The sequence below is a fragment of the Lichenostomus cassidix genome, chromosome 2 (genome assembly GCF_008360975.1).
Source record: "Lichenostomus cassidix isolate B80296 chromosome 2, HeHo_3.0, whole genome shotgun sequence".
Taxonomy (NCBI): Eukaryota; Metazoa; Chordata; class Aves; order Passeriformes; family Meliphagidae; genus Lichenostomus; species Lichenostomus cassidix.
The window spans coordinates 128,336,466-128,359,867 of record NC_139482.1 but is presented as its reverse complement, the minus strand read 5'-3'; the positions used below and the strand labels follow the sequence as shown (position 1 = coordinate 128,359,867).

Here is a 23,402-nt window from a genome sequence, read left to right as displayed (position 1 = left end):
TGAAAAACGAGGTGCTCAACTGCAGAATTTGCTGTAGTTGATCCTTCTCAGTACTTAAACAAAGCATTGCACCATACTGCTTTTTCTTAAATTTTAGTATGCTTGTGAATTAATATTGTTATTTGAAGATCTTTTATGCTCTCTTATATTTTGAAATAGTGCTTATGTTGTCATCTATGGATATATTTATATTTAAAATCTCTCCTGACTACAGTTGTTTTCATCTGCTTCCTTCCTTTTTGTCCTCCCTCCAGAGCAGCGCAACTAAATATGAGGCGATCTGCAGCTCCAAGTCAAGTCCTAGGAAATGCAAGCAAAAAGCCAAGATTTATACCACCAGGAAAAAGTATTGCTGTTTGTCTCAAGAATGAAACTAAGGAGATGCACCAAGAAATGAAGTTAAAGGAGGTAAGCTGAACAGTGCACTAAAAAGTAATTTGTACAGTATTGTGATTAAAAGATAACATCTGATCTCACCAGAAACAATCTCTGCTTAAATAATCTATTCAGAACAAATTTTGATAGCTTTGCTCTCAGTACCTTTGATCTTGCTTCTCAGGTTAAGTTTCTCTAACTCTGTGGAGTGGATGCAGAAAAATGTTTTTCAAATTAATAAAAGTAATCAGTATTGAGCCCAAATGCAATTCTCAAGTGTAAAGGAGGTAGGGGTTGCATCTTGGCATGGGCTTTATTGGATTTTTTTTTTTGGTAAAAGCAATTAAAAACTCAGGATACTTTTAATAAAGTGTCAGTACATTGAGTTGCAGTTCTGCTTCAAGGAACTTCATCTGAAACATTTAATATTGACACAAAAAAGCATCACAATTTTTATTTATTTATCTACAGAAGACTTGTATTAAATTAATAAACTATTTGCAGAAGTGTTTGCTTTTGTTTGCATATGCTTTTTGTTGTAATGCATATAAATTTGTAGAGGTGTATATACTTACGTAGAAAGTTTGATAATGACAATTAGTATGTCTTGAGATCCCTTCTTGTTGCTCTTTTCTCTATTTCTCTTTAGCTTCATGAGGGAAATGCTATTGTGAACTTATTTCTCTTTTGCAGATAGATGAGAAAGAGGGAAATGCTTCATTGCTATCTAAAGTAAATGTCCAGAATCAAAATGAAAATTTTATGCAGTCTGTGGAGTCAACTGGAAAAGTAAAGACAAAAGCATGTTTCAGCATTGACAAATGTAGCAAGGCGGAAAAGAAAATGCTAAATGTGCCCAAAGCTGGTAAGATGCTCTTTATTATTTACTACCATGCATCATAAGAGAAATATAAAGCTTATGGATGACACACTGCATATAGTAAACTTTTATGAATTCAGTTGATAGCATTGCTATTCTGGTTTGAGTATTCCAGAAGAGCATTACAGTCAACTCACTCTAATCTACAGTTGGAGAAATAAAAGAATTGTGATTGTCTTAAACTGTGGAAAGTATTGTAATTTGGAGACCTTGCTGATCTCATGCAGAGAATGCTAACCATTCTGAATGGATTCAGGTTTTTCTCAGAATTCATGAGGGTTTCTTTTCTTTGGTGTCTCAAGGTTCAAGCCAGCTCTAGCCAGAGAGCAGAACTGGCTTTGTTCATTTGCGGTGTGCACTTATCAGTTGTGCCCTGATAACGAATATTACTCTGAAAAGCCAGGGTAGTAAGCACTGCAAAGACAGTGTCTGAACTGTGGCAAGGGCACTTGGATGGACCATTGTGGGGTTGAGTATCTTCATTCCCAGTCTTGGTGTGCCCTGACCACAGATACAGCACAGTTGTGTATTGTGTGAATGCAAGTGTATGACCTCAGGAGCCAAGTACATCTTGAAAGCCTTGTACTTGAACTGGGTTACTAACACTGATGGATGCAAATGGCTGGAGCCAACTCAGGCATTTTAACACCTGTCTTACAGTTATTTCACTGTTGCTTTTTCATAATTAATTACATTGTTAATCATGGTTTAAGGTTCATTTTATGAATAATACTTCATGTAATGAGTGAAGTCTTAAAAGCATTTCAGGGCCACTTATCACCTTGAATTGACGAAAGGCTTCAACAAAGTCATGTGGAATTTTGTTTGTTATTAGACCGGTTAAATCTTGAAGCCTGATTGAAGCAAAACTGGCATAGCTCTGTGTCCCAAGGTCCAGCCAATAGTAAGGCTAATTCCCAAAAGGGAATTATTCCTAATAGGCACATACACATGGCTGGTAACATAGGCCAACACAGACAGGGAGCACCACTCAGGCAAGCACAAGCAGTGCCCATGGACACATCCTGTTCCCTTCTCAGGCGGCTCGGGGTGAAAGCATGCTTGTGGAAAAACAAAGGAACACACATGTATCTACATGTAAATACACATGCACACAGAGAATTTAGATCCCTACAGTAACTGAGCTTATGCACTCATTTTGTTCAGTAGCTGGCTCCATGATTTGTTGGACACCCCAGCTGTGGGCAGATGAGCCACAGAGGCCTACAACTCCCAGTCCAGTTGCTGGTATGCAGACCTGCACTCCCACAGGTACAAGAACACTATATGTCCTGCCAGTAATTGTCTTAGCCACTTGGTCTCTTTAGTGGTGGGCTCTTGGATTCAGTGGTCTCCCAGTTGTCTTGTGCCCAAGAGATGCACATATACAAATGTCTGGCTGGTAGCTGAACCTACCAGGAGCCAGCCCCAATGGTATCCCATCTTCTTGAATAAGTTGCATGGACTTCTTGGTCCCTTAAGTAGCCAACTCTCAGACCCTCTGGTCTCTCCAATATCTGGCCCAGACTCATGGCTGCTCCAATATTTGGCTCCCAAGCCTCTTATCCTACTTGCCAGCTAAGCCACGTTGGTGTTTGTTAGCAATCTCACACAGTATATCCAGTCAGTGTACTTGGTCTCTGGCCTCTCTGCTTGCTGACGTGTCAGGTACCTGAGCTCTGTGACCTGTGTGTGGTCCAGCTCCAGCTTTCACCTGGGAAAATATTTAGAAATGTAGTTTAGTAAGAAGATGGGACTTGCTCTGCCAATAGCATGCAGTGCATTGCTGAGGAAGCTTACTGACCTTCACCTGTTTTAAAGTGACTGCCTTTTTCCTTTTGTTGTTATGTGCTTGTTCCTTCCTGAACCATCTTCATCTGTCCCTTTTGCTTGTCCTTGTGGTTTTTGATTCTTTTTTTTTCTCCCTCAAAGCCCTTTCTAGCATCGGGAGATTGCACAAATGCCAGGCGCTGGTAGGCAGCAACGCCCTCCATTCTGTAAAGTGCTTGGGAGAGCCTTTCCCATTGACTCTTCTTGCTAGGTTTCAGCCCCAGAAAATGGGGATGTGATAGGACCCTGACAGGGTGCTGCCACTGGCATGGTATGTAACCCAGAGTGTATGCATTCTGTTTGGCAGAGCTAATGTGGGGAAATTCAGCTTCCTTGTATGTCTTTAAGTCTTATGGTTTTCGTGTTTAACTGCTGCATGCTGAAACTTCCATTTCTTCTGATGAAGAAGAAAATGGAAGAAATCAGAAGAAAATTTTCAATGTGTATGGGACATGTTGTTTCAGGAGTCATGCTTCCCTACAGGTACATCTGCAAAAATTTGCATCTGCTAGTTCTGCTTAGCAGTGCACTTGTAAGATAAATAGTGGATTTATTTCCAAAATAATCTGGGAAATCAGCAGTCATTCCAGTAAAAAATGTTGTGAAGGGGAAAAGGATACTAAATGTCTTTTCACTATCATGAATCCTGAGTGCAGCTGGTGTGGGTCCTCTGTGTTGACTTTAGAAAAACAACCAAAAAGTTGTGGAGTGAAACTGGGTGAGCTGCTTCTGTTGATGAGCTGCTGCCTTTCTAAATAAGCCATTTTGTGCCAAAGCCTTTCTGTGGCTGCAGAATGGGATTAACCCTGCAAGGCTCTTAGAAAGCTGTCATGAAATGTGGTATAAAAGAAGGAAATATAATGTCAGTTATGGTCTTCACCTTAGCTGGTGATGCAAGCACTGTAGTAAGAAAACAATGCTGCATTGAGGCTTCCTTAAATCTTAAGTAATTTCTTAATAACTTAGATTTTTCCAAGACGGTTTCTACCCTTTACATCACTTTTGTCTTCTATTCATTACAGCTAATGTAGCAATTACATTGATTATGTAAACCATAACTTCCTTTTTAGTGTGAAGTTAAATTGTTTTGTCAAAGCTGGTGTTGGTATGAAATTCAGAAGTAATAGAAACCAGTTGTGAAAGCCAGAGCCCATTTGGGTTTTGTATTATTATTAATATTGTAATGGAATTATATTTAACTGTCAGTCTCTGGAGCCTCATACTTCTCTGTTAAAGGGGCATTAAAATAATTTTAAGATTGGAAAAGTCTGTGTGTATGCTTTATTTTGCTTTATTGTCTCTGTATCATTTAATGCAGATGATAAACAGTTTGATATCACACTCAAAGCTGCTGTGTTTAGGTTTCCAGTGCAGCAGTGGAACATGTAAATAAATACCCTAGTTTCCACTGAAATTCTTTTGAAACACCTGTGAAACATTGGACAACTGCACTGTTCATACAGCTAATCTTTCTGAAACCCAGCCCTGAAAATGCTGTGCATTCTTTCAAAAAAACTTGGTTATCTGACACATGGTGTCCATTTCTTGGAGCAGACAAATAAGGATTTGATTAGATGGAATCAATCTAAAATTTATTGCATATCTGGCTTAAAAAAACACTTGTTTTTCTAAGCTTCTTTTCAAAAATCTTTTCCGTAAAATGTCACTAATAAAAGTGAAGTGTAAGGGACTCTGAAATTCTGTGAGATGAGGTATTCCCAGAGACATTTAATAAGTGTTGTAGCAGCTGTTAAATGAAACCTATGCATGTGTTGTAATTTTATGAGTGTTTGAACTGTAAGATCTTGAACATGCTGTTCATTGGGCAATTTATGACTTGTGATTGTAAGTTGTGAGTCCTGGAAAATAATGTTAAGTATCTTTGTAGGGAAATGAGCTTTACTACTGCTTTATGAATTGGTGCTTTCTTGTTTTTAAGAGGCAGAGAACATGGCAATCCCTTTGGTACCTTTGTTTTGTGTTCAGAATATAGTACTTGTTGACACAATGGATCTTTAGGAGGGAGGTGATTTATCTGACTTTGTCATTAATGCTTTTTCACACATGCCTCCAAAAAATTCTATCAGCTAAATGTGCATGCTCTTTAAAAATGAAAATTACTTTAACATTCCTAAACTATTTACCAGTAACTGAAAATAAAACCTTAAATGTGTTTGGAAGGATATTATTGCATCCCTTAAATGCTCAGTTTCTACTTGTCTTTATGTCATTCTGAGATTCTATTTGCAATAACAAGAAAATACAAATAATTTGAATGTGAAGAAAGAATGGACAGGCAGATCCCTAAACTATACTTAATATGTCCTCAGTGTTTCTAGTGAGTGGGATTGGGAAGAACTGAGGTTTTTACCCACATCGCCTTCAATTTAATGATTTTAATATGTATTTATTTTATTTATATAAAGTACACATTATTTAATTTATGTTTATTATCTGAGTTTACAGTTTGCTTTCTGTTGATACTTTTAATCTAGGACAATGTTGCTGTGTTTTTCCTTTTGGGCTTACTATATTGTGTGTGGAAATGAATAGCTCTTTCAGCTGAACATTTAGACGCAACATTCCGGCTGGACTGAGATTTTACTGTTTGAACTGGATGTAGGTGTACAGAAAAACTCAATATAGAGTTTTATTCTGTTACAGCTCAGCACCTGTTTGGTTTGGTTTTTGGTTCAAGAGTACCTTGTCTTTCATCCATCACTAACATCTGCTAATGCATCTTCCAAGAGGAACTTTGCCAGAAGTCATACTCAGATGCTATCTGTGAGCTAACAATGAGGACAAATTGTAATCATATTTCATAATAGGGTTAATGTGCTCACCCTATGTCTCTCAATAGTTGTTTCTGAATGTTGATCATATCAACTGTACTTATTATTTGCATATAGTTTTGAATGTATTTTCTCTATCTCCTCTGGAATGTTAATGTTTACTGTCTATGTTCGTCTGTAAGGTTTGAATGCTTTGTACACTTAAGCTTCATTTTTCATCATGTGGTTCCTTCAGCTTTCTAGAACATTGTTACAGGTCTGTCTGATACCTCTCATCACTTGATATGAATAAAATCCTTTTAACAAATTAATGTGAATATTAAGAGAAAATCCACTGTTCATTTATGAGCGTAGCAATCAATTACCTATCACTTTTAATCAAAGGATTAAAAATTTTTATTTTCAGGATTTTCATATTGTCCAATTTCAGTTTAACTGCCTACTTTTGGTTTCTAGTGACAACTAAAAACATTTATGCCTGGCATCTCATAATGAAGCAGATTATTGCTAGGATTACTTGGATATCTGCAAAAGTAGAAGTATTAATTTAATTTCTGTTGTTGCACTTCACAGATGAACCAGAAAAGATTTTTCAGTCAATCTATTTTAGTGGTGGAGCTGCATGTCTAGCTACAGTTCTGTGTGCCCTTCAAATGTTTTTATAAAGAACTGGTAAAGCAGTTTAATCTTTGGGTAAAAGATACTCCATAATCATCTGTAGCTCTTAATAATTACCAAGCACACCTTAGAACAGTTAAGGTGTGACTGGATGCCTGAGTGTAAATAATTTATTACTGCACTGTTTGCAAGTAAGATTTTACAAGTCTATAAATTTTGTTACAATTTCTTATTCAAAATAGTATCAAATTACATTGCTAGATCTTTATAATTTAAAATGTCCTCCTTCTCCCTGCAATGTTCTAGACTGTATAGTTTATAATAGTGAATAGACAAATTTATAGACAAGTTTATTCTCAATTCAAAGTAGTTTTTTTACTGTTTAGGTGTCATCTGTGCCAGTTTGATCAGGTCATCTCAAGAGATGGGGACTGGTTAATAAACCTGGATTGATGTAAATACATCATAAGATAAATTGTCCATATCTGACTAGATGCTGGTTCCAGAAGTGGTCATTTATACATCAGTCACAGTGGGTCTATATGTGCACTGTCACCTCTAGACCCCAGTACTCCACTGCCCAGCAGTCATCATGTTGCAGGTAGACTTCTCATGGAGACTTCTGTGATTATTTAGTTCTGGATGGCTTGTGTTTTCTGGTCTGGAGCTTTGGGATTCTTTGACATCTCCTCAGGACAACACCTTTCACTTGGCACTCTTCCTTGGGGTGTGAAATGATGTCTTCTATTCTGCTGCTGTCTTAAGACTTTCCTTATCATTTCCCCAGATGTTTGTGCACACTCAGTGTTCCCCTGGGCTGCTGTCACATCCCTCACTGTGTTTACTCATCTTGAATTTAGGATGCCCATCAGCTGAGTGCTGAGATACATGGTGCTAGTAGAATTAGCAGCCAAGAGTGAGATGGAAAGAAGGAACTTTACAGCAGCTTCGCCACCAAAGGCAACATCTCATATAATGTTCAGCAACTGCAAAACTGCTTTCCTGGACAGGGCAACCATCTGCAATGCTGCTGTAAAACAAATCCAGACTTGCATAATTCTAATGGGATATTTCCACAGTTAGTACAACCTAATTTATAATTTGGTATGATCATATCTTGCTGTCATGTGAATAACTAGGCTTTATGTAATTATAGATGATATAACCAGGATATTCACACATTGGAGAAGAGAGCAGTGAATTGACAGAGAAAGGTACTTTTCATTTGCCCCACTTAAATGTGCTCTGTATTTGAACTAATGAAGATAATGAAGGAGAGGAGAAATCCGAAGGGCATTACATGATCAGAAAACAAAGAAAAAGAATTATATTGGATATAAGATATTCAACAGTTCCCAAAAAGGTTGGAGGGATTAAAATCAAAGTTTCACAGTAGTATCTTGTCTATGAAATGGAACTGTGGCTGCTTCTTTACAATGAAAATTATAAATTGTCAGGTTCTTTACTTTTGAGTAGTGATATATCCATTATTGAAGAACGCTGTGCTCCATGTAAAGATGATAGTATTTCATACAATTTTTGAAAAATTATTAAGTTATTGAAAATTAAAATTTGTAAACAAACAAGCAGAGAGACTTAAATACTCATGCAGAAAGATAGGTCTACTTTTGAAACTGCAGATATAAAGTGAACACCCCTTTCCAAGGGCTGTCAAGGGATGTGTTGGGAAATGGACTTACTATCCCAATATATTTATTACAATTTAGCTCCGTAGAGTTGCTTGCTAACACACAGCTTATAGTCTGCAATATACTGAAAAAGAAATTATATCATAACTTTAAAAATTAGGAGGTTGGAAAATACTCTGCATAGAGACTATCTTAAAGGATTCAAGTTTATCAGTAACAATTCTATTTCCTCATTCATTCTGAGGGGAGCTGTACACATAGTTTCTTCTCCCTTTTTTTTTTTTTTTTTTGATGATCAAAATCTGTTATCAGGCTATCTGAACATAAGATGGGCAAAAGAGAAATACATGGCTATTCACATTTTCTCACATGTTTTTCTTTTCCTTTTCCCCACCCTTTTTAAAGTCCTAGTTTGAACTGTTGGGGGTTGGTTTTGAACTGTTTGTGTGTGTGTATATTCCCAGCTCTCCTGTCTCCAATAGATACAAAGGTGGACTTAAGGGAAGATGAGGGAATGCAGCTGTCAGATGGAGGGACAAGAAATGCCTTACTGAGGAGAACTGGGAGGTTTTTTTTTTAGCTATCATAAGTATTATGACAGACTAGGTCTGGATGCCTTCAAAGCTAGTTGTCAAATCTTTTAGGGGCTGTGCTCATTGTTTGGATCCCCTTTGTTGCCATGCCAGCCTAACTAGAGTTCAGTCCCAGCTTTTGGCTTTGGGCCTTAAGTTTTCCCTGAAACAGAAGCTTTGTCACAATATGACTTTCCTTGAGCCAACAAGATAATGATAAGATGGTTATCTCACTGGCTGCAAAATATCCGCTGAGCAAGATTAGCAGAATGGAAAAAGCTGTTCCACCGTCAAATGCAGGGAATAGTGCACAGGGTAGTATTTCCAGGATAGTATGTAAAAGCATAATCTCCAAAATTTTAATCTCTCTATGAACAGGAGAATTACAGAAACCTGGCTTCTCTCACACCTTTTCCTAGGAGCTATCTTGCTAGTGAAAATGTGAGAATTTAGGGAAAATATCCCTAGAAAATCATACTTTCAAACCTTTCTGTATTTCTCAGCTGCTTCTGCTTAGTCATCAAAAAGCTTGTTGGAAGAGAGGATCAGAGAAGGTATGAGCATATATTAGGAATAGACACACTTCTTAATTTGTAAAGAATGGTGCTCTTTTCTATTTTTAAGGACATGACTTATAAAGTGAAGAGCTAATTCATGGAGCTGTATAGTCACATGGTAGTATAATTTAATGTCCTGTAGCTTTAAACCAAACTTATTTTGAAGGGTAGTTACTGATGTGAATGAGGGGGCCTTGAAATGTCAGACTGAGATGAAGATAAATTTTTTAAAATTTGGCAGGGGGCATTTTAATTGGCTAATCCGTATATTCCCCATTTCAGTTGACTACATGTTAAGAGAATGCCTTATATTAGCGGAGGGGACAGAATTGTAGTTAGCTTTCATACTTGGAATTTTAGCTGAAAAGAGCTCTGGAACAGGCTGTATGTTCCAAGCTATTTAAAGAAAGTTGTGTAAAAAGGTAATAATTGCATTGTTAACATCTGTGTGTTTGGTGCTTGTCATGAGATACAAGCACCCTTGTTCTTGCAACAGTTGCAAGAACTGTTAGAGGTTAGAAGTTTAAACATGCTAGATGTTGATCACAAAAATAGATGCAGGAAAAAGAAAAAAGGTAAAATTTTCCCTTTTTTGCCTCACCCCCAATGCAGGACAGAGACTTAGAAGTAACTGTGCACCAGAAGGAAAGCAGTGGTCTGACAGGTCCTGGTATAGAAAGATAAGAACAATAAAGCGTAGAACTGATGGTGAAAGTGCTGATGAAGATGAGAAAAAAAAATCAAGTGGCACGAGAAAGCCATTTGAAACACAAATGATCTAAAAGTATAATTTCTAAAGGGTCTGGTGCGAATGTATTTAGGCACTGTAACTTCCAGGTGAAGTTGTATTGCAACTTTTGGTTCACCAAACCTTGTCATCTTCAACCCTCTCCTTAGTGAATAATACCTGCACCCCATAGCTTTAGAGACTGCCCATGAAACAACTGTCCCTGTGAGAAACCATTGGAGTTGAAAGTTTTCTCACCCACCCTTTTCCTCAGTAGGCTCTTAAAGACAGGCAGATCGAATGACTTGGCACTGTCTTGCTGTCGTGTCAGTAGAGAGGGCTATATGATGACCTAATGGAAGTTTTGCAGCCCTTACTACCTATAGACACTCTCATCTTATGCAGCTGCTGAATTCATTTGCAAGAATGAGCAACTGCCTTGATACTTGCCAAATGTTTCCACTGCCATAATAGCCCAGTATATTCAGTGATGTGTAACATACCCTATCCTAGCTGCTGAATCTTCCTACGTTTTTTTGTAAGCACAGGGGTACCAACATTCCATTTTAGCTTTGATTCAAATCTTGCAATCGTCCTCTTGTTCTCGAGGATTTTCAGGCTCCTAGGTGATTGCAAATGCTAACCCAGGCCTCTGCAGAGCTGGTTTGCTTGCATATTACTAAATAAGAACAGAAGTCCTTCAGACTTATCCTGGGGCTATCACTCTGTGGGCAGAGCACCTTCACAGGGCTTAGCAATCTGTTGATTTGATATTTTTTGCACTAGAGGGTCCCAGCCTGAATCACTTAAGCTGGTGTCATTTCCTTCAACATTCATGTTTGCTCTCTGTTCCAAACTGCATACTTCAAGACACGTGCTTTCTTAGGGCATCTTCAGTTCTCTCAGATGTCCTTTCCCTTTGACTTCTGTACCTTATAGTGATTCTTTTTTTAAGTCTGTCATGGAGACATTCTTCCTCAGTTCTGTGTGACAGAGGATCCTTCTTCTCCCTCCAAAACGCTCCCCTTATTTGAAACATTCTCCTTTTCAGGGTGTTCTGTCTTATAATGCGCCTGAATTTACATGGGCCAATTGATGCAGTTAGTGGCTGTGATACAAACCTATCTCTTGTAAAATTTGTGGCCACTGAGCTTTTCCAGCAATGCATACTGATTTGGCTACTTTAATTCCTGACTGTGTTATAGCTATATTATTAATCTCAATAGTTCTCCATGATCCACTGTTTGTATCATTTTCTGGTATTAATTCTAGACATTTCACAGCAAAACCGGGAGGTATAGAAAGCAGTGAAGTGATGTGAGGGGTAAATGTATGTTTATTATCTTCAGTAGTGACCAGAATTTCTTGTCTGCTACCTGTGGTTTGCTATCCCCTCAGTTGTGGTAATACAAGTCTTTAGGAATATGGTTTGCAATTAACCCTACAGTTATCTAGATAGAGTCTGAAGAAGCTTTTCAATATATTTATTTTCGTGAGTTATTTGTCCTGTGGCATACTGGATTAGGGACCTGCTGGTGGTTAAAACTAACCCAACTCAGAAAACAACGATTAATATGAAGATAAGCAGTTCCCTGGTCTGAGTTGCTCACATTTGTGAGTGCTTGTATCAGCACAGTGAAGGGGCAGGAAAATTACACAGTTGGGGGGAGGCAGAAATTACTGTTTTGACAATGTCCCACATTTATGTTGCCTTAAACCAATTATTAAATTCTGTATTAAATTATTATGATGGCAAAATAAATAAATAATTTGGTTATTCTGTGGCTGGATCATCTTGTTGAACTGGCTGTGCACTGTGTTGCGTAAGTGCAACTGTTGGTGGAAGGTGTAGGACAGAGGGTGGATTGTGGCAGCTTTTTTTTTTGGTAATTGTCTTGGAGCTACACCTATTGTTGTAGCTTGAAGATGTCTGTATCTATAGTTAATATCCAGGCTTTTAACATTCTATGAGTTCTTATCCAAGTACTGATATGACCTTAGGCTGATGAGCAGAGCTATTTTAGAAAGGAAAAAAAAAGGAAGGGAAAAAATCTTGGTTGGTGGCCAGCTTCGTTTTTTACAAGGGTTATTTTACACTCATGCAGAACAATATGTAATTCAGACATTCAGGCACTTGCTGAAAAGAAAACTTTATAGCAGTACTGGGCTATAATTACATTAGTGTGGAAACTTAGTCTCTCTAGCAACATTAAGCAGTAAGGTAACAGAGTAACGCAAGTTTAGATAAGTCTAATATTAGGACTTGCTGCATCTGGTAGCCCATTATAGAAGAGACTGCTGCAGATCCTTGTGGCCAGGATCACAAGGATGTATCCTCAAGAGGCCCATGTGCACACTGTATGTGTATATACAGCCAGACATCAAAAAATTCAGCACTCGCACAAACACAAGCAACTTCAATGGCCTCATCCTTTCCATTCGCTGTCTGACTGTGATGATGTTTGTGGCAAATGCTTATGTATACAACATGGATCCTCCAGCAAGTGGCCTTAAATTCTTATTCTGCTTGGTTATGGGTCCCTGGATCCCCTGGTCTCCCAGCTGACTCACAAACACACACTGGGTCTTTCTGGCAGCTGGTCTGACCAGTGGCCAGTCCCCAGGTGTCCTGGTGTCCCTCCAGTAGTCAAATCTCAGACCTTCTGGTCTCTGCAGTATCTTGCCTGGACTCATGGTCGCTTGGCTCCCAAGCCTTCTGCCTGGCCAGTCTGGCTTGGGGTTTGCCAGAGGTCACACACTGACACTGACACAGATATTCAGGCAGTGTGCCTGGGCTCCCACCTCTGCCTTCTGGGGCCTCAAGCACCCTGGGCCCCTGTCACCTGTGGTACTCCAGCTGCTGGCATGTGTGTGTCCCCATGTGGTTACACCAAAAGAGATTTCCCCTCACCCAGGAAAAGTTACAAATGTAGTTTAACAAGAAGATAGGACAACCTGCAGTGATGAGATGCAGGGCATGGCTGAACAACCATACTGTTTACATGGCCCTGGCCCCTCCTCGCCCATTCCCCCTGCCCAGTGTCCTCCTATGCTCGTTCTTTCCCAAACCACTTTCATGATTCACGTTCCCTTATCTTGCCTTCAGTTCTTCCTCTGAATATCCTGTATTGCCCTGTCAATCCCAAAATACTTTTTCTGGCATCCCAGCATGAGTCCCATACACAGTGGGCAGTAACCCCCTCCTTCATTCTGTGAGGTGGTCTAGAGAGAGCCTCTTCTCCTTACTCCAGGTCTCTCTCACCCCTGGGACTTGGGAGCAGCTGGACTGAGGGCTTGGCTTTTTTCATTTGAGTTATTGGGGTTCCTCTGCCAGACACTGTTCACTTGTGCTCTTTGTGTTTGTGGGGAGGAGCCTTTAATCACTGACTTCTTTCTTTTTGTCACTAAAGTGTCCAGAGTCTGTGTGGGAAATGCACAACTGCTTCAGCAGTGGAGGGTACAGTGTAGGCTCGCCTGTGACTCCTCAATGCTGATACTGACAGAGCCTTAACTGACAGAGCATTTTTTTTTTCAGTTACTAAAGAACAACTAAGAGCATAAATTAAAAAAACCCCTGAAACTATAACCACCAGCTATATATTCTTAATATTAGTAAAGTGCAAAGTGAGGGGAAATAGGGAAGGATTAGGTGTTTATAAGTAATGGTTTTCATACAGTGCCTCTAACCACAAGAGTATTTTGTTTCTCAAATTCAAGTGTAATAGGCTTCAGACTATAAAATGCTTTATTTAATCTTGGCTTGAAAGCAATGCCAGCAAAGTGGACTGGTCGCAATTTTGTTAGGTGGTAGTGACAAGCCAAGTCTTAGAAATGGTTCCAAAAGTGCTTGTTATTCTAAATGCTAATTGATTTTTAGCAGTTAAAAGTCTCCCTTTGTTTAGTGTGAATTTCTTGTTTTGAATGCGGCTTGTGTCTGCTTTGGGCTTTTTCCCCTTAAAGCAAACAAGTTTATACCTAGATCTTTGTAGCCTTAGGATATTTCAAGCTATAATTATTCCTCTTTCCTTCCCCCTGCTTCCAGGCTCTCTTGTTTTCAAGGCTGGACATGTTAAGTTTAGGAAGCTGTTGCCACTATCTGAAGTGGTGTTTGTTTCCACCCTCCGGACTCTTTTCAGTGGAGTGCGTAATTTTTCAAACTTAGTTTTTGCTTTTTGTACTTGAGAACACTTTTCCTTCTATCTGCAGGTTTTTCTCTTTCTCCGATTTGTTACTTTAGTTTAGACCACAGAAATTTAAAGTCTTGCATGCGTTTTTTTGTGAAGGCTTGGCTTAAGGTGATACGTTGTTGAGCAAACACTAGAAATGGAGGCATATCTTGTTGATAAAAATCAGATTTTTTCCATCCTGAAAAGACGCCTGGATGTGTTATAATAAAAGTCGGTTGTTTACTGGTAGGTACGATGAAAACCCCGGTATCGACACGCAGTAACGCGCCGGGTAAATCTGTCACGCCTGCGGGCAGCTCCAGCCCTGGCGGTGCCCCTCGCAGCCCCCGGCCCAGGGGCGATGCCGGGGTTCGCCCGGGAGCAGCCTCGGGCCGCTCGCACCGAGGCGTTCGTGCCGCTCCTGCCGGGGCCGGAGCTCGGCCGGGCAGCGCAGCGGGCTCTTTAAGAAGCCCCCGTGCCGGTGGCTGTCGCCGGCTGCCAAGTGCGGGAGAAGCCGAGCTTTGCGGCGAAGCCCGAGCGTAACCAGCCGGCTGGGGGAGATGCCGCCCCGCCGTGACTGACAGCAGGACCAGCTCTATGCAAATGGCGCCGGGGGCTCCGCCGGGGCTCTCTCCACTCGCGCCGCCGCCTCTCGCCTCCCGCTCCCCGTAACGCGCCCTGCCTCGCACAAAGCAATTGTTGCTTTTTTGGGGGGGACGTCGTTACACGTAAAATCATCTCCAGCACTGTTTCAGTTTGAGACTGTGTGAGGGAGCTGGGGAGATGTGTCAGAGCTTGTTACTCCAGCTAAATTAGGTAATTTTTAGCTGGGTAACGTGCTAATCTTTAAACCTTTATGTTTTTAAATCCTGCGTATGTCTGGTCTCTTCATACAAAAGTGTATTTTGCTTGTTTCTTCTCGCCTTCTTCAGTCTGAAGCCTTATGTAGGTCAGGCTTGGCTTAAGCAGATTTCCTGAACCTGCGTCAGCTTAAGCTGAAGGAATTTTAATAAACCCTCCCTTGTAGGCGTGGGCCTAAATGAGACTAGCCTAGTTAAGCCTGATCTTTTTCTGTTTGTGAAAAAGAGCTGAGCAGAGCTAGGGACTGCATGGTGGCTCCAGGAACGGCTTCCTTAATTCAAAGATAACAATGGTTGGGAAGGCCAGATCTTCTAATTTTACCTTATCTGAAAAGCTCGATTTGCTAAAACTCGTGAAGCCGTACGTTAAAATTCTCGAGGAACATACCAATAAGCATTCTGTAATAGTGGAAAAAAACAAATGCTGGGATATTATAGCTGATAACTACAATGCCATCGGAGTAGATCGCCCTCCTCGTACTGCACAGGGCCTGCGCACGCTGTACAAGAGGCTCAAAGAATATGCCAAACAGGAGCTATTGCAGCAAAAGGAGACTCACTCAGATTGTAAAAGCAGCATTTCCGAGCCAACCAAGAAAGTTGTGGAGATGATTCCACAGATTTCCAATGTGTGTTTAAGAGACAGGAGCGGTGTTCAAAGGTGAGACAATTCTTTTTATTTTGTTACTGAATGAAAATTATGGCGCCTCCTATCTACTTTGTAACGCTTTTGCTCGTGCTCAGCCTCCTAAAGGAAGCATTTATCAGAGAAAATTCCCAAATGGGAAACAATGAGAAAAATAATACTGCTTTTGTTTTATGAGAAGCTTTATGGTGACTTTGCATTGCATTAATTTTTTTCAGCTCTCTTTCAAAGCTTGTTTCAGAGTCTTTGTCATACTCTGGAAAGTGAGGGTTAAGAGAGAATCAAAGAGAAATAGTAGCTCCAACCTCTACCCCTCCCCTACCTTTTAATAGGCAGATTATTCAAACACTGGCAAAGTGATGGCTATTCTCCTCCATTTAAGGTAATACTGCAGTCATTTTGCAACATATGGAACTGTTACCAGTTTATATAGCATTTTAAATAAAGTTAGTTCACAGAGCTAAGAAACATTATTCACCTTTTTTTCTCTCATTTACTCTGGTGTTTGCATGTTATATTTTAGCTAATCCAAACCCTTTAAAGAAAAAAAAATTGATTCTCCACACTGCAGTGCCTTTGTGAGTGCAAATGTTTTTTTAAATTATACTTTTCTTGCATTGACGGTGGTTCCCTGAAGCTGGAGCAAAGCTAATTGCAGTCTAAACTCCAAGCAGTTCTGTGTCGTACGTGAGGTAGTTTAAATACAGAGAGAAACTAAGAGGTACAGCACTAGAAGTTTTCTTTTTTTTTGCAAGGTTTCTTTTTTTTACTGCTCAGTAAAGTGAGACACACTGTCTAGATTTGAGCCAGACATAATACAGGCAGGCACTGTGTAGGCTTTCTCCCACAGCTGGCTAATGCCCCTCATATCTGACTTGCAACACTCTGGTGGTTCTGTATTGGTCCTTGAGGGATCAAAAAATGCCTGGGTCAGGTTTTGGTTCCTCCAGATACAAAAACTAAGCTACGGAGGGGGGGAGGGAAGTCAAATAACTCCCCAGCAGCCTTGAGAAAGCTCTGATTTTTCTTATTTTCCCAAGCAGATTAATGGGAAGCGAACTTTCCGTATTTTAATCAGATATACTGATAGTGAGTGCAGCAGTGTAACACTCTAAGAAAAGCTGGCATGCGCACACTCTCTGAATTGGATTCATGGTGCCACTGGTTGAACTGAATGGTAACAATTGTCTAAATCCCAACATGCCAGATGCTCTAAAAATATTCTGTTGTGGGTCCTTTGCGTAAAGAAGTCTAAAGCAACTGGGCTGTGCTGCTGCTCCTGGTGAATGCCCCTGGAGGAACCATTCCAAAGAATTCTCTGGAACAAAATGAGGCTTTTAATTGCGCTAATAAAGGTTGCAGTGTCTTGACTACCAACTTTTTGTAAGGAGGGGGAAAAAATAGTGTGAGAACTTTAGTTTGTAGATAGGCTTATAAAAAGCACTGACGCTTTTAGTGAATGATTAAAAGCTAATGATCTCCATAGTTTGTCTCCTGTAATTTAAACATTTTTTGCAGTTTTTTATGGGTGTGGGAACACTGGCTTGATTACTGCTTACCCAAAATGGTTGTTCCTAGGAGCAGCCAGTATACTGTGGGCTGAAGGAAAATAATATAATTTAAAAGATTTTTTTCCCCCTGCCCAAATACATCATTATTTGATAGTTCTCTGAGTTGCATTTTACCCTAATTTTATAAACCCAGTGCTGGGTTTTAACTCACCAGGATATGACTTAGGTTTTGGAGGAGGAAAATACAGCTTATAACGAGCCCAAATTCTTAATCGCACCTTTAAGCAATTTCTAGCTCGCTGTGATTAAACAAAACCTGGTGAATCATGGGTGCCTGCAGGGTTATAAACACCATGCCCCAATTGTGGTAACTGTTGTTTGTCTTCCTTTCAGTCAAGTTGTCAGAAACAACATTAGTAACCACCATACAGGCAGCTCTTTTGTTTCTCAATTCCTTCTTTCTCTCTTTGCTGTCTAATTGTTTTCCTCTTAAGAGGCTGACTAAGGAAAAAAAAACCAGCCTCATCAGAGTTACCTGAAGATCTGGTAATTTTTCTAGTTCTGTGTGGATAACACTATTAAGAAATGGATTTTTTTTCACTGTTTGGAGGCTCTAGTCTATGCTAGACAAAATCTTACCTTTCTTCTATTTAACCTCTCTCACTTTCTCTTTCTGCTCTCTCTCCATTTCCTTTTGTCAGATTGACCTGCTTCTCCTGCTGGTTGTTTCCACTTTTCTCAGGCTAGAAGCTGGCCAGCAGCCAGCAAATAAGGAGAGAAGTATTAGAAGCTGTGGTTGTGAAGAGGGGGGAAACCTGGAATTACACTCAGCACTGGGGAAAACACGTGAAAATTTGTGTGCAGGATAATGCTTCCGATGCTGAGAGGACTAAAACAGTGTGAGAAAGAAGCATATAGGAAAAAGTGAAGCTTTGTGGCATGAGGTAGAAGGGAGTAAGGTAATATAATTGATACCTCTATAGGCAGCTCAGGTAACAGTCAATAGAATTAAGATTATCTTGGTGTTTTCTTCAGGGGATTAATGAAAGGTCAGTTTTCAATACCTGCTTCATATGGGTGGTGTTTTTTTAGAGACTCTTCAGTTTAAATAGTTTGTGTGGTTGACAGTCTTTAGTTCTAGAAAATGTATTGCTCTGATCCTCATGAGCATTTTTACAATGGAAGATTGAGAAGTTTTCATGCTTTCATTATAGAAAATGCATTTGCATGTTAATGGTTTGCAGGCTAGATCAGGGTCCTTCAGAAATTGCAATTATGATTGCTTATTTCTTTTAAACCAAGAGTTTTGAAGACCATGGGAGATCCAGAAGTTAGGATCACGCCACCTTTTCATAAAGAAGTTAGTGCATTTATGTGAGAACAGGATGTACAAATTACATTTCTTGTTTGCTTCTGGGAGTTTGAACCCATATCTGTTACTAACCAGGACAGTGTTTTAATAATCAGATAGTGTTTCTCAGTGTGTGGATTGTAGGGCTCTGAAGGCATTTTAAGGTGTAGAAAAACTCCACTGCTCGCGCCCAAATTTAACAGACAGTGAATCAAGTCCTGCAGTGTTGGGGACCATCTGTGAAAATTACATTTAATCTTGGATCCACTTGCTGCCTTTAAGTGCTAGCAATAGTTTTTGAAGGGTTCAGAAATGTCTTGAGTCTGCAACCACCAGTTATAGCCTCTGTTTTAGACAGTCCTGGCCATGAGAGTGCACTGACTTGGCTGTCAATCCCAAGTTAATGTATTCCCTTTCCCATGTAACTCTATGCTGCCTTTCCAGTCATGCTGCAAGTACTCTTTGTAGATCTGTACAGTAATAGATCAAGAAGCTGATCTGGCTTAAAAAAACATTACCTGAATAAAGGAGTGATGTGCAGAAGTGTAGGGTTTCAAACACAGCTGATGGTAGGCAAGTGTCAGGAACAGCTTGAGCCACTATTATCATCAAAGCCAATGCAATGTCAAATCATGATTTGAGATGCTGCTGACTCAGGGATTTACACAAAGGCAGATGAGTCAGGTGGGTGTTGTTCTTTCAAAACGAAATGCACAGAACTATAGGCTGTTCTTAATGGAAACATTTCTGTGTCTTCTCTTGAAGCTTGAGAAAAATATTGACAATTCAAAGAGAAGGAGCAAGGATTAGCTTGGTTCCCAAGTCTACTGGCAAGGGTCATCATTTGGGCTCTGGTTTCTTTTCTCAAGGCTCTTTGTGTAATTTTATTTAGTGATTATTTTATATTGGAAAAACCCCAAATACTTGAGGGCATGAATCAGAAACAGGGAACACATTGAAACAGGGGAAGAAGAATAAATCTGGGAGATGGAAATGTTTTTGCCATAGTCCACTCCATCTAAATTAATGTCCTTCTAAAATCACCTTTTATATTACATAAACTCTTTCCTCAGTTACTTGCATGACTTGGTGCTGCTTTTTTTAAAATATTTTTTTGTCACTTACAGCCCTTCTTGCTTCTCCAGTGTCAGAGAGGCCTACCAGACAAGGTCTCTGTTGGCTGAACTGCCTTTATAGCAATCAAATCTGAATGAGACAGGGCTGTGTCTGTGTGGTGGAAAAAAAGAAGGGCACAAGCGGTGTTCAGGTAATGAAATAGAGTCCCAGGCATAGACAGCAGAGTGGTATTCAAATGAAGCTTTGGTTGCTTACAGCTATGACTTTTAAAATAGTTTTTAATGGATTATTTAAATATGATTTTGTGTGTTCTAGTGCTAGTATCGATAAAGAAACAATTGCTGGTACCAGTTCACCACAGGCAATGTTGGATCACCATCCTGCGACAGTCATGATGGACTTGCAGTCAGAAGAGGATGTCAAACCTCCTCCTTCTTTGATTATAGACTCACAGCAAAATGAGAACTTAGAACAGGAGGAAGAACACCAGCTGGTGCATATTATGGAGAGGTCTCCTTCAACATCAGTGTCTTCAGTTGATATGAGAGTGATGATGTCTCCTTCCCCTGTACCAAGAAGAGATGAATTTTTTAGGCTTGAGGTTGGAGAACGCTTTAGACCAATGTGTGGTTATGACCCACAGATGTTACAAATGCTGAAAGAAGAGCATCAAATAATATTAGAAAACCAAAGAAAAATTGGTCTTTATGTCCAAGAAAAAAGGGATGGTTTGAAAAGAAAGCAGCAACTGGAAGAAGAACTGTTGCGAACAAAAATCAAAGTAGAGAAGCTGAAGGCAATACGACTACGCCGTGATCTGCCAGAATACAGCAATATCTAAATATTTTATTACTTCTGTCATATTCTTTGAAATACTTAATAATAAATGCAAAATTGTTTCTTATGTTAATATGGATGGATCAAAATCTGGGCTTGAGACATGAAAGCATATTTTCTATGTTGTTTAAGTACCTTAGAAAAATACCTCATATGGGTTTGAATGCACCAACTCTTCTGGTCCAAAGTATAATCAAATCCTGTACATTTAATTGTTTAGATTGATAAAAATCCAAACTTTTAAAATATTTCCACTTATCTCTAGAGTTGTGATGAGCTAATGAAATTCTAGCTCAGCTCATATGAAAAATTTTGATCATATGCATTATTTTTTCAATTAATTACCTTTATTATCTTAATGAAGTTACAGGTTAATAAATCCATATAAGAAGGAGAAATAAGAGGCAATGTTTAAATGTTTTATTATTTTCAAGTTGGTAAATGTTATGACAGTAGTGGCATTTTGCTGATATGTCAGCTTGGAAAACAAAATTACTGGATTGTTATATTTTTTTAATGTTCAGTAGACAGTTGAATAAATGTACATCTTTTTAAAAGTTAATACTTTTTAATTGTTTCCAGTGGAGCAGTGTTTCCATAGGATGTTATCAGAATAGAGACAATGAATGCAACACTTGGTTTTTAAAACTGCATGCATGTGTAATTTGTGTGTACAGTTACCATGATTGTGTATTCAGTTATAATAATTATACTGGTGATCAACTACATAAATATCTACTTTGCTCATTTGCATGCATAATTACTACAGTGCATGTGCAACCAAGACAGTTGCAGGTGCCTTTGATCAATATCACTATGACTATAAGCTACTGAAATGAAGTAGTTTCTGTATGTAAGTAACATGTGACTTGAAATCCACAGAAGATTGTGTTATTCTGGGTCCCTTTTATAGATGCTGTTGTTCCGATCTTTCGATTAGTTTCAAATAAAAAGCCCCAAATGAAAACAAAATTGATTCTTCTGTCTGTCCTGGTAGCAGCTGTTTCCTCTGTAGTTATGATCAATGTTCATAACGGGAAGAAAAATACCTGGAAAATATCAGTCCCACATGATTAATTTCTTTATAATTTTTAGTCTCCTGCCTGTTGTGAATGGATCCACAACTGCCTTAGTCCTCTGGCTCCTTGTTCCCTGTAACAATGCTTTCCCCTTCCTCTAACCTTTACAGCAAGAAAAGGAAATGAAGGACAGCATCAAGGAAAAAGAGAGAACAAAGGAGATGTAATTCCTCTGGTGCCTCCCATCTCAGAGGGCCCCAAAAACTGAATGAACAAAAGCAATAGGAAGGAGACGATTTCTTCCTTGCTCTTGTCAGACTATTTTCCCAAATTTGCTTCTTTCTCCACTCCCAGAAGCCTCAGCATGTTAGCATGGTGCACTGCCCTTTATCAGGAGACTGTCAATGAGGTAAGCCTTGCACCTCCTTGTTGGTCTTCTGACTAAATCAGGTACCACAGGGATAGGTACTTATTGCAAACTGAAGACTGGAAGCATCTAAGTATGGTTGAGGAGCTAGTGGAGCTTAAAGAATTGTGGTCAAATGTTGTGATAGTGATATAAAAGAAGTAATCTTGACTGTCAGTGCCCAGGATAACTTAACAGGTTTCAGGTAGGAAAAGTAAAGGAAGCAAGTATTTTGTTTACAGACTGAGGAAAAGTATAGACTAGTGAAGACAGATGTTGGCAATGTGGAATTCCCCAGTACTTTTTCAGTTGTTTTCTTGACAAGAGAGAACTGTAAGTGTTTTGGAATTTTTGCGTGTACTGAAAATGATGGTGCCTGGATAAGTGGCCTTTGTTCTTGTATAGTCCTTGGCTTTCTGCTGTATTTCTTAGTTCAAGGACATCAATCTGTTTTTGTGTAGCTGGAAACACTTCAAGGAGGTACTCACTTCTCTGAGTTTACAAGAATCAAAATGCTGGCTTTAATAAATAAATAAGGTTTTTTTTTGTTCTGCTTCTCAGAAATGGGAAACAGCACTAAATTATCTGCCCTTGTCTTGTAATTTGGAAATGCATGATCTTTTATCCTTTCAGTTGGAAATCAGAATTCCAACGTTTCCAGTGGTAAGGAATTAATTTCCATTTCTTGTTTCTGTTCTTACATATTATGCAAATGAATAAGTTTTTAATAGTTCAGAAAATAATTCCCATACAGGTCATTGTCTTGCAGTGGTTTTGAATTATAGCTACTCTCAATACTGGCCACCAAAATGCTCTAGAGAATTTAAAATGTTTTCTTTTGATGCTAGATGAAGAGGTTACTTCCAGGGCTTCTATTGGCATGGTATTTTTATTTCGAGGACTGGAACTAGAGGAATTTCCAGTCTTGGAAAGATTACAGTCTTTCCTGAACTGGCAGGCAAAGTAGTTGCAAAAATAGGATTCTGTGTAGAGCAAAGTCTCTCTTATGTTCTTGATATTGGAAGGGGAAGGATGCAAATGAGTCAAGAAATAAAATACACTGTCCCCTTATAGTTGGTGATCTTCCATATTTTGTTGTTCTGACTTTGTTTCATGTGTTAGTGGAAGGCTTTTACTCTTATCTGCAGGCAGCACCTCTAGTTCAGAGATCTCATGCTTCTCATTTACTGTGTTTTCACTTTTGTTTCTTCTGACTTTGGGGGAGCTTGGGAAAGGGGGAGGCATCTGTTGAGTGCCCACGGAGTGTACTCCTTTCTTTACTAGTGAGATGATATTTATTTCCGTTCACTAGAGAAGTGTTTTCTCCTTCAGTGCCATTATATTGCTCTCTCAGTGCAGTGTGGTGCTGATTATATATTATACCTCTCTATGTTGGTGGATTTGCATTTCTTTCTCACTGCACATCTGCTTTACAGTATCAGGTTATCTGTCTGAGTCAGACTTCTCACTTCTCCGTGCCTGTTCCTGTTTTTTTTCCATGTATTCCTAATGTTGGGTACATGCACCAC

The 23,402-nt window shown here is 39.3% G+C and overlaps 2 protein-coding genes across 3 annotated transcripts in view; both read left to right on the top strand.

Annotated features, from left to right (window-relative positions):
* Positions 1-23,402, top strand: part of RAD54B (RAD54 homolog B) — a 63,953-nt gene that overhangs the window by 2,789 nt on the left and 37,762 nt on the right. For both annotated transcript variants that reach the window (XM_085053222.1, XM_085053221.1), the window contains exons 2-3: positions 255-408; positions 1,069-1,240. In XM_085053222.1, the coding sequence (XP_084909348.1) occupies positions 271-408; positions 1,069-1,240 (310 nt within the window). In that variant the 5' untranslated portion in view covers positions 255-270. The remainder of the gene's footprint in view (positions 1-254; positions 409-1,068; positions 1,241-23,402) is intronic.
* FSBP (fibrinogen silencer binding protein) lies at positions 14,705-21,420 on the top strand. Its single transcript, XM_085053223.1, has 2 exons — positions 14,705-15,687; positions 19,927-21,420. The coding sequence occupies exons 1-2, from the start codon at positions 15,317-15,319 to the stop codon at positions 20,450-20,452; spliced, it is 897 nt and encodes a 298-aa protein (XP_084909349.1). The 5' UTR covers positions 14,705-15,316; the 3' UTR covers positions 20,453-21,420.

What these genes read in the sequence shown, in the direction of transcription:
- FSBP (XM_085053223.1), top strand. Translation starts at nt 15,317, where the DNA reads ATGGTTGGGAAGGCCAGATCTTCTAATTTTACCTTATCTGAAAAGCTC. An exon ending in GACAGGAGCGGTGTTCAAAG is followed by an intron (nt 15,688 to 19,926) that starts GTGAGACAATTC and finishes TGTGTGTTCTAG; the next exon opens with TGCTAGTATCGATAAAGAAA.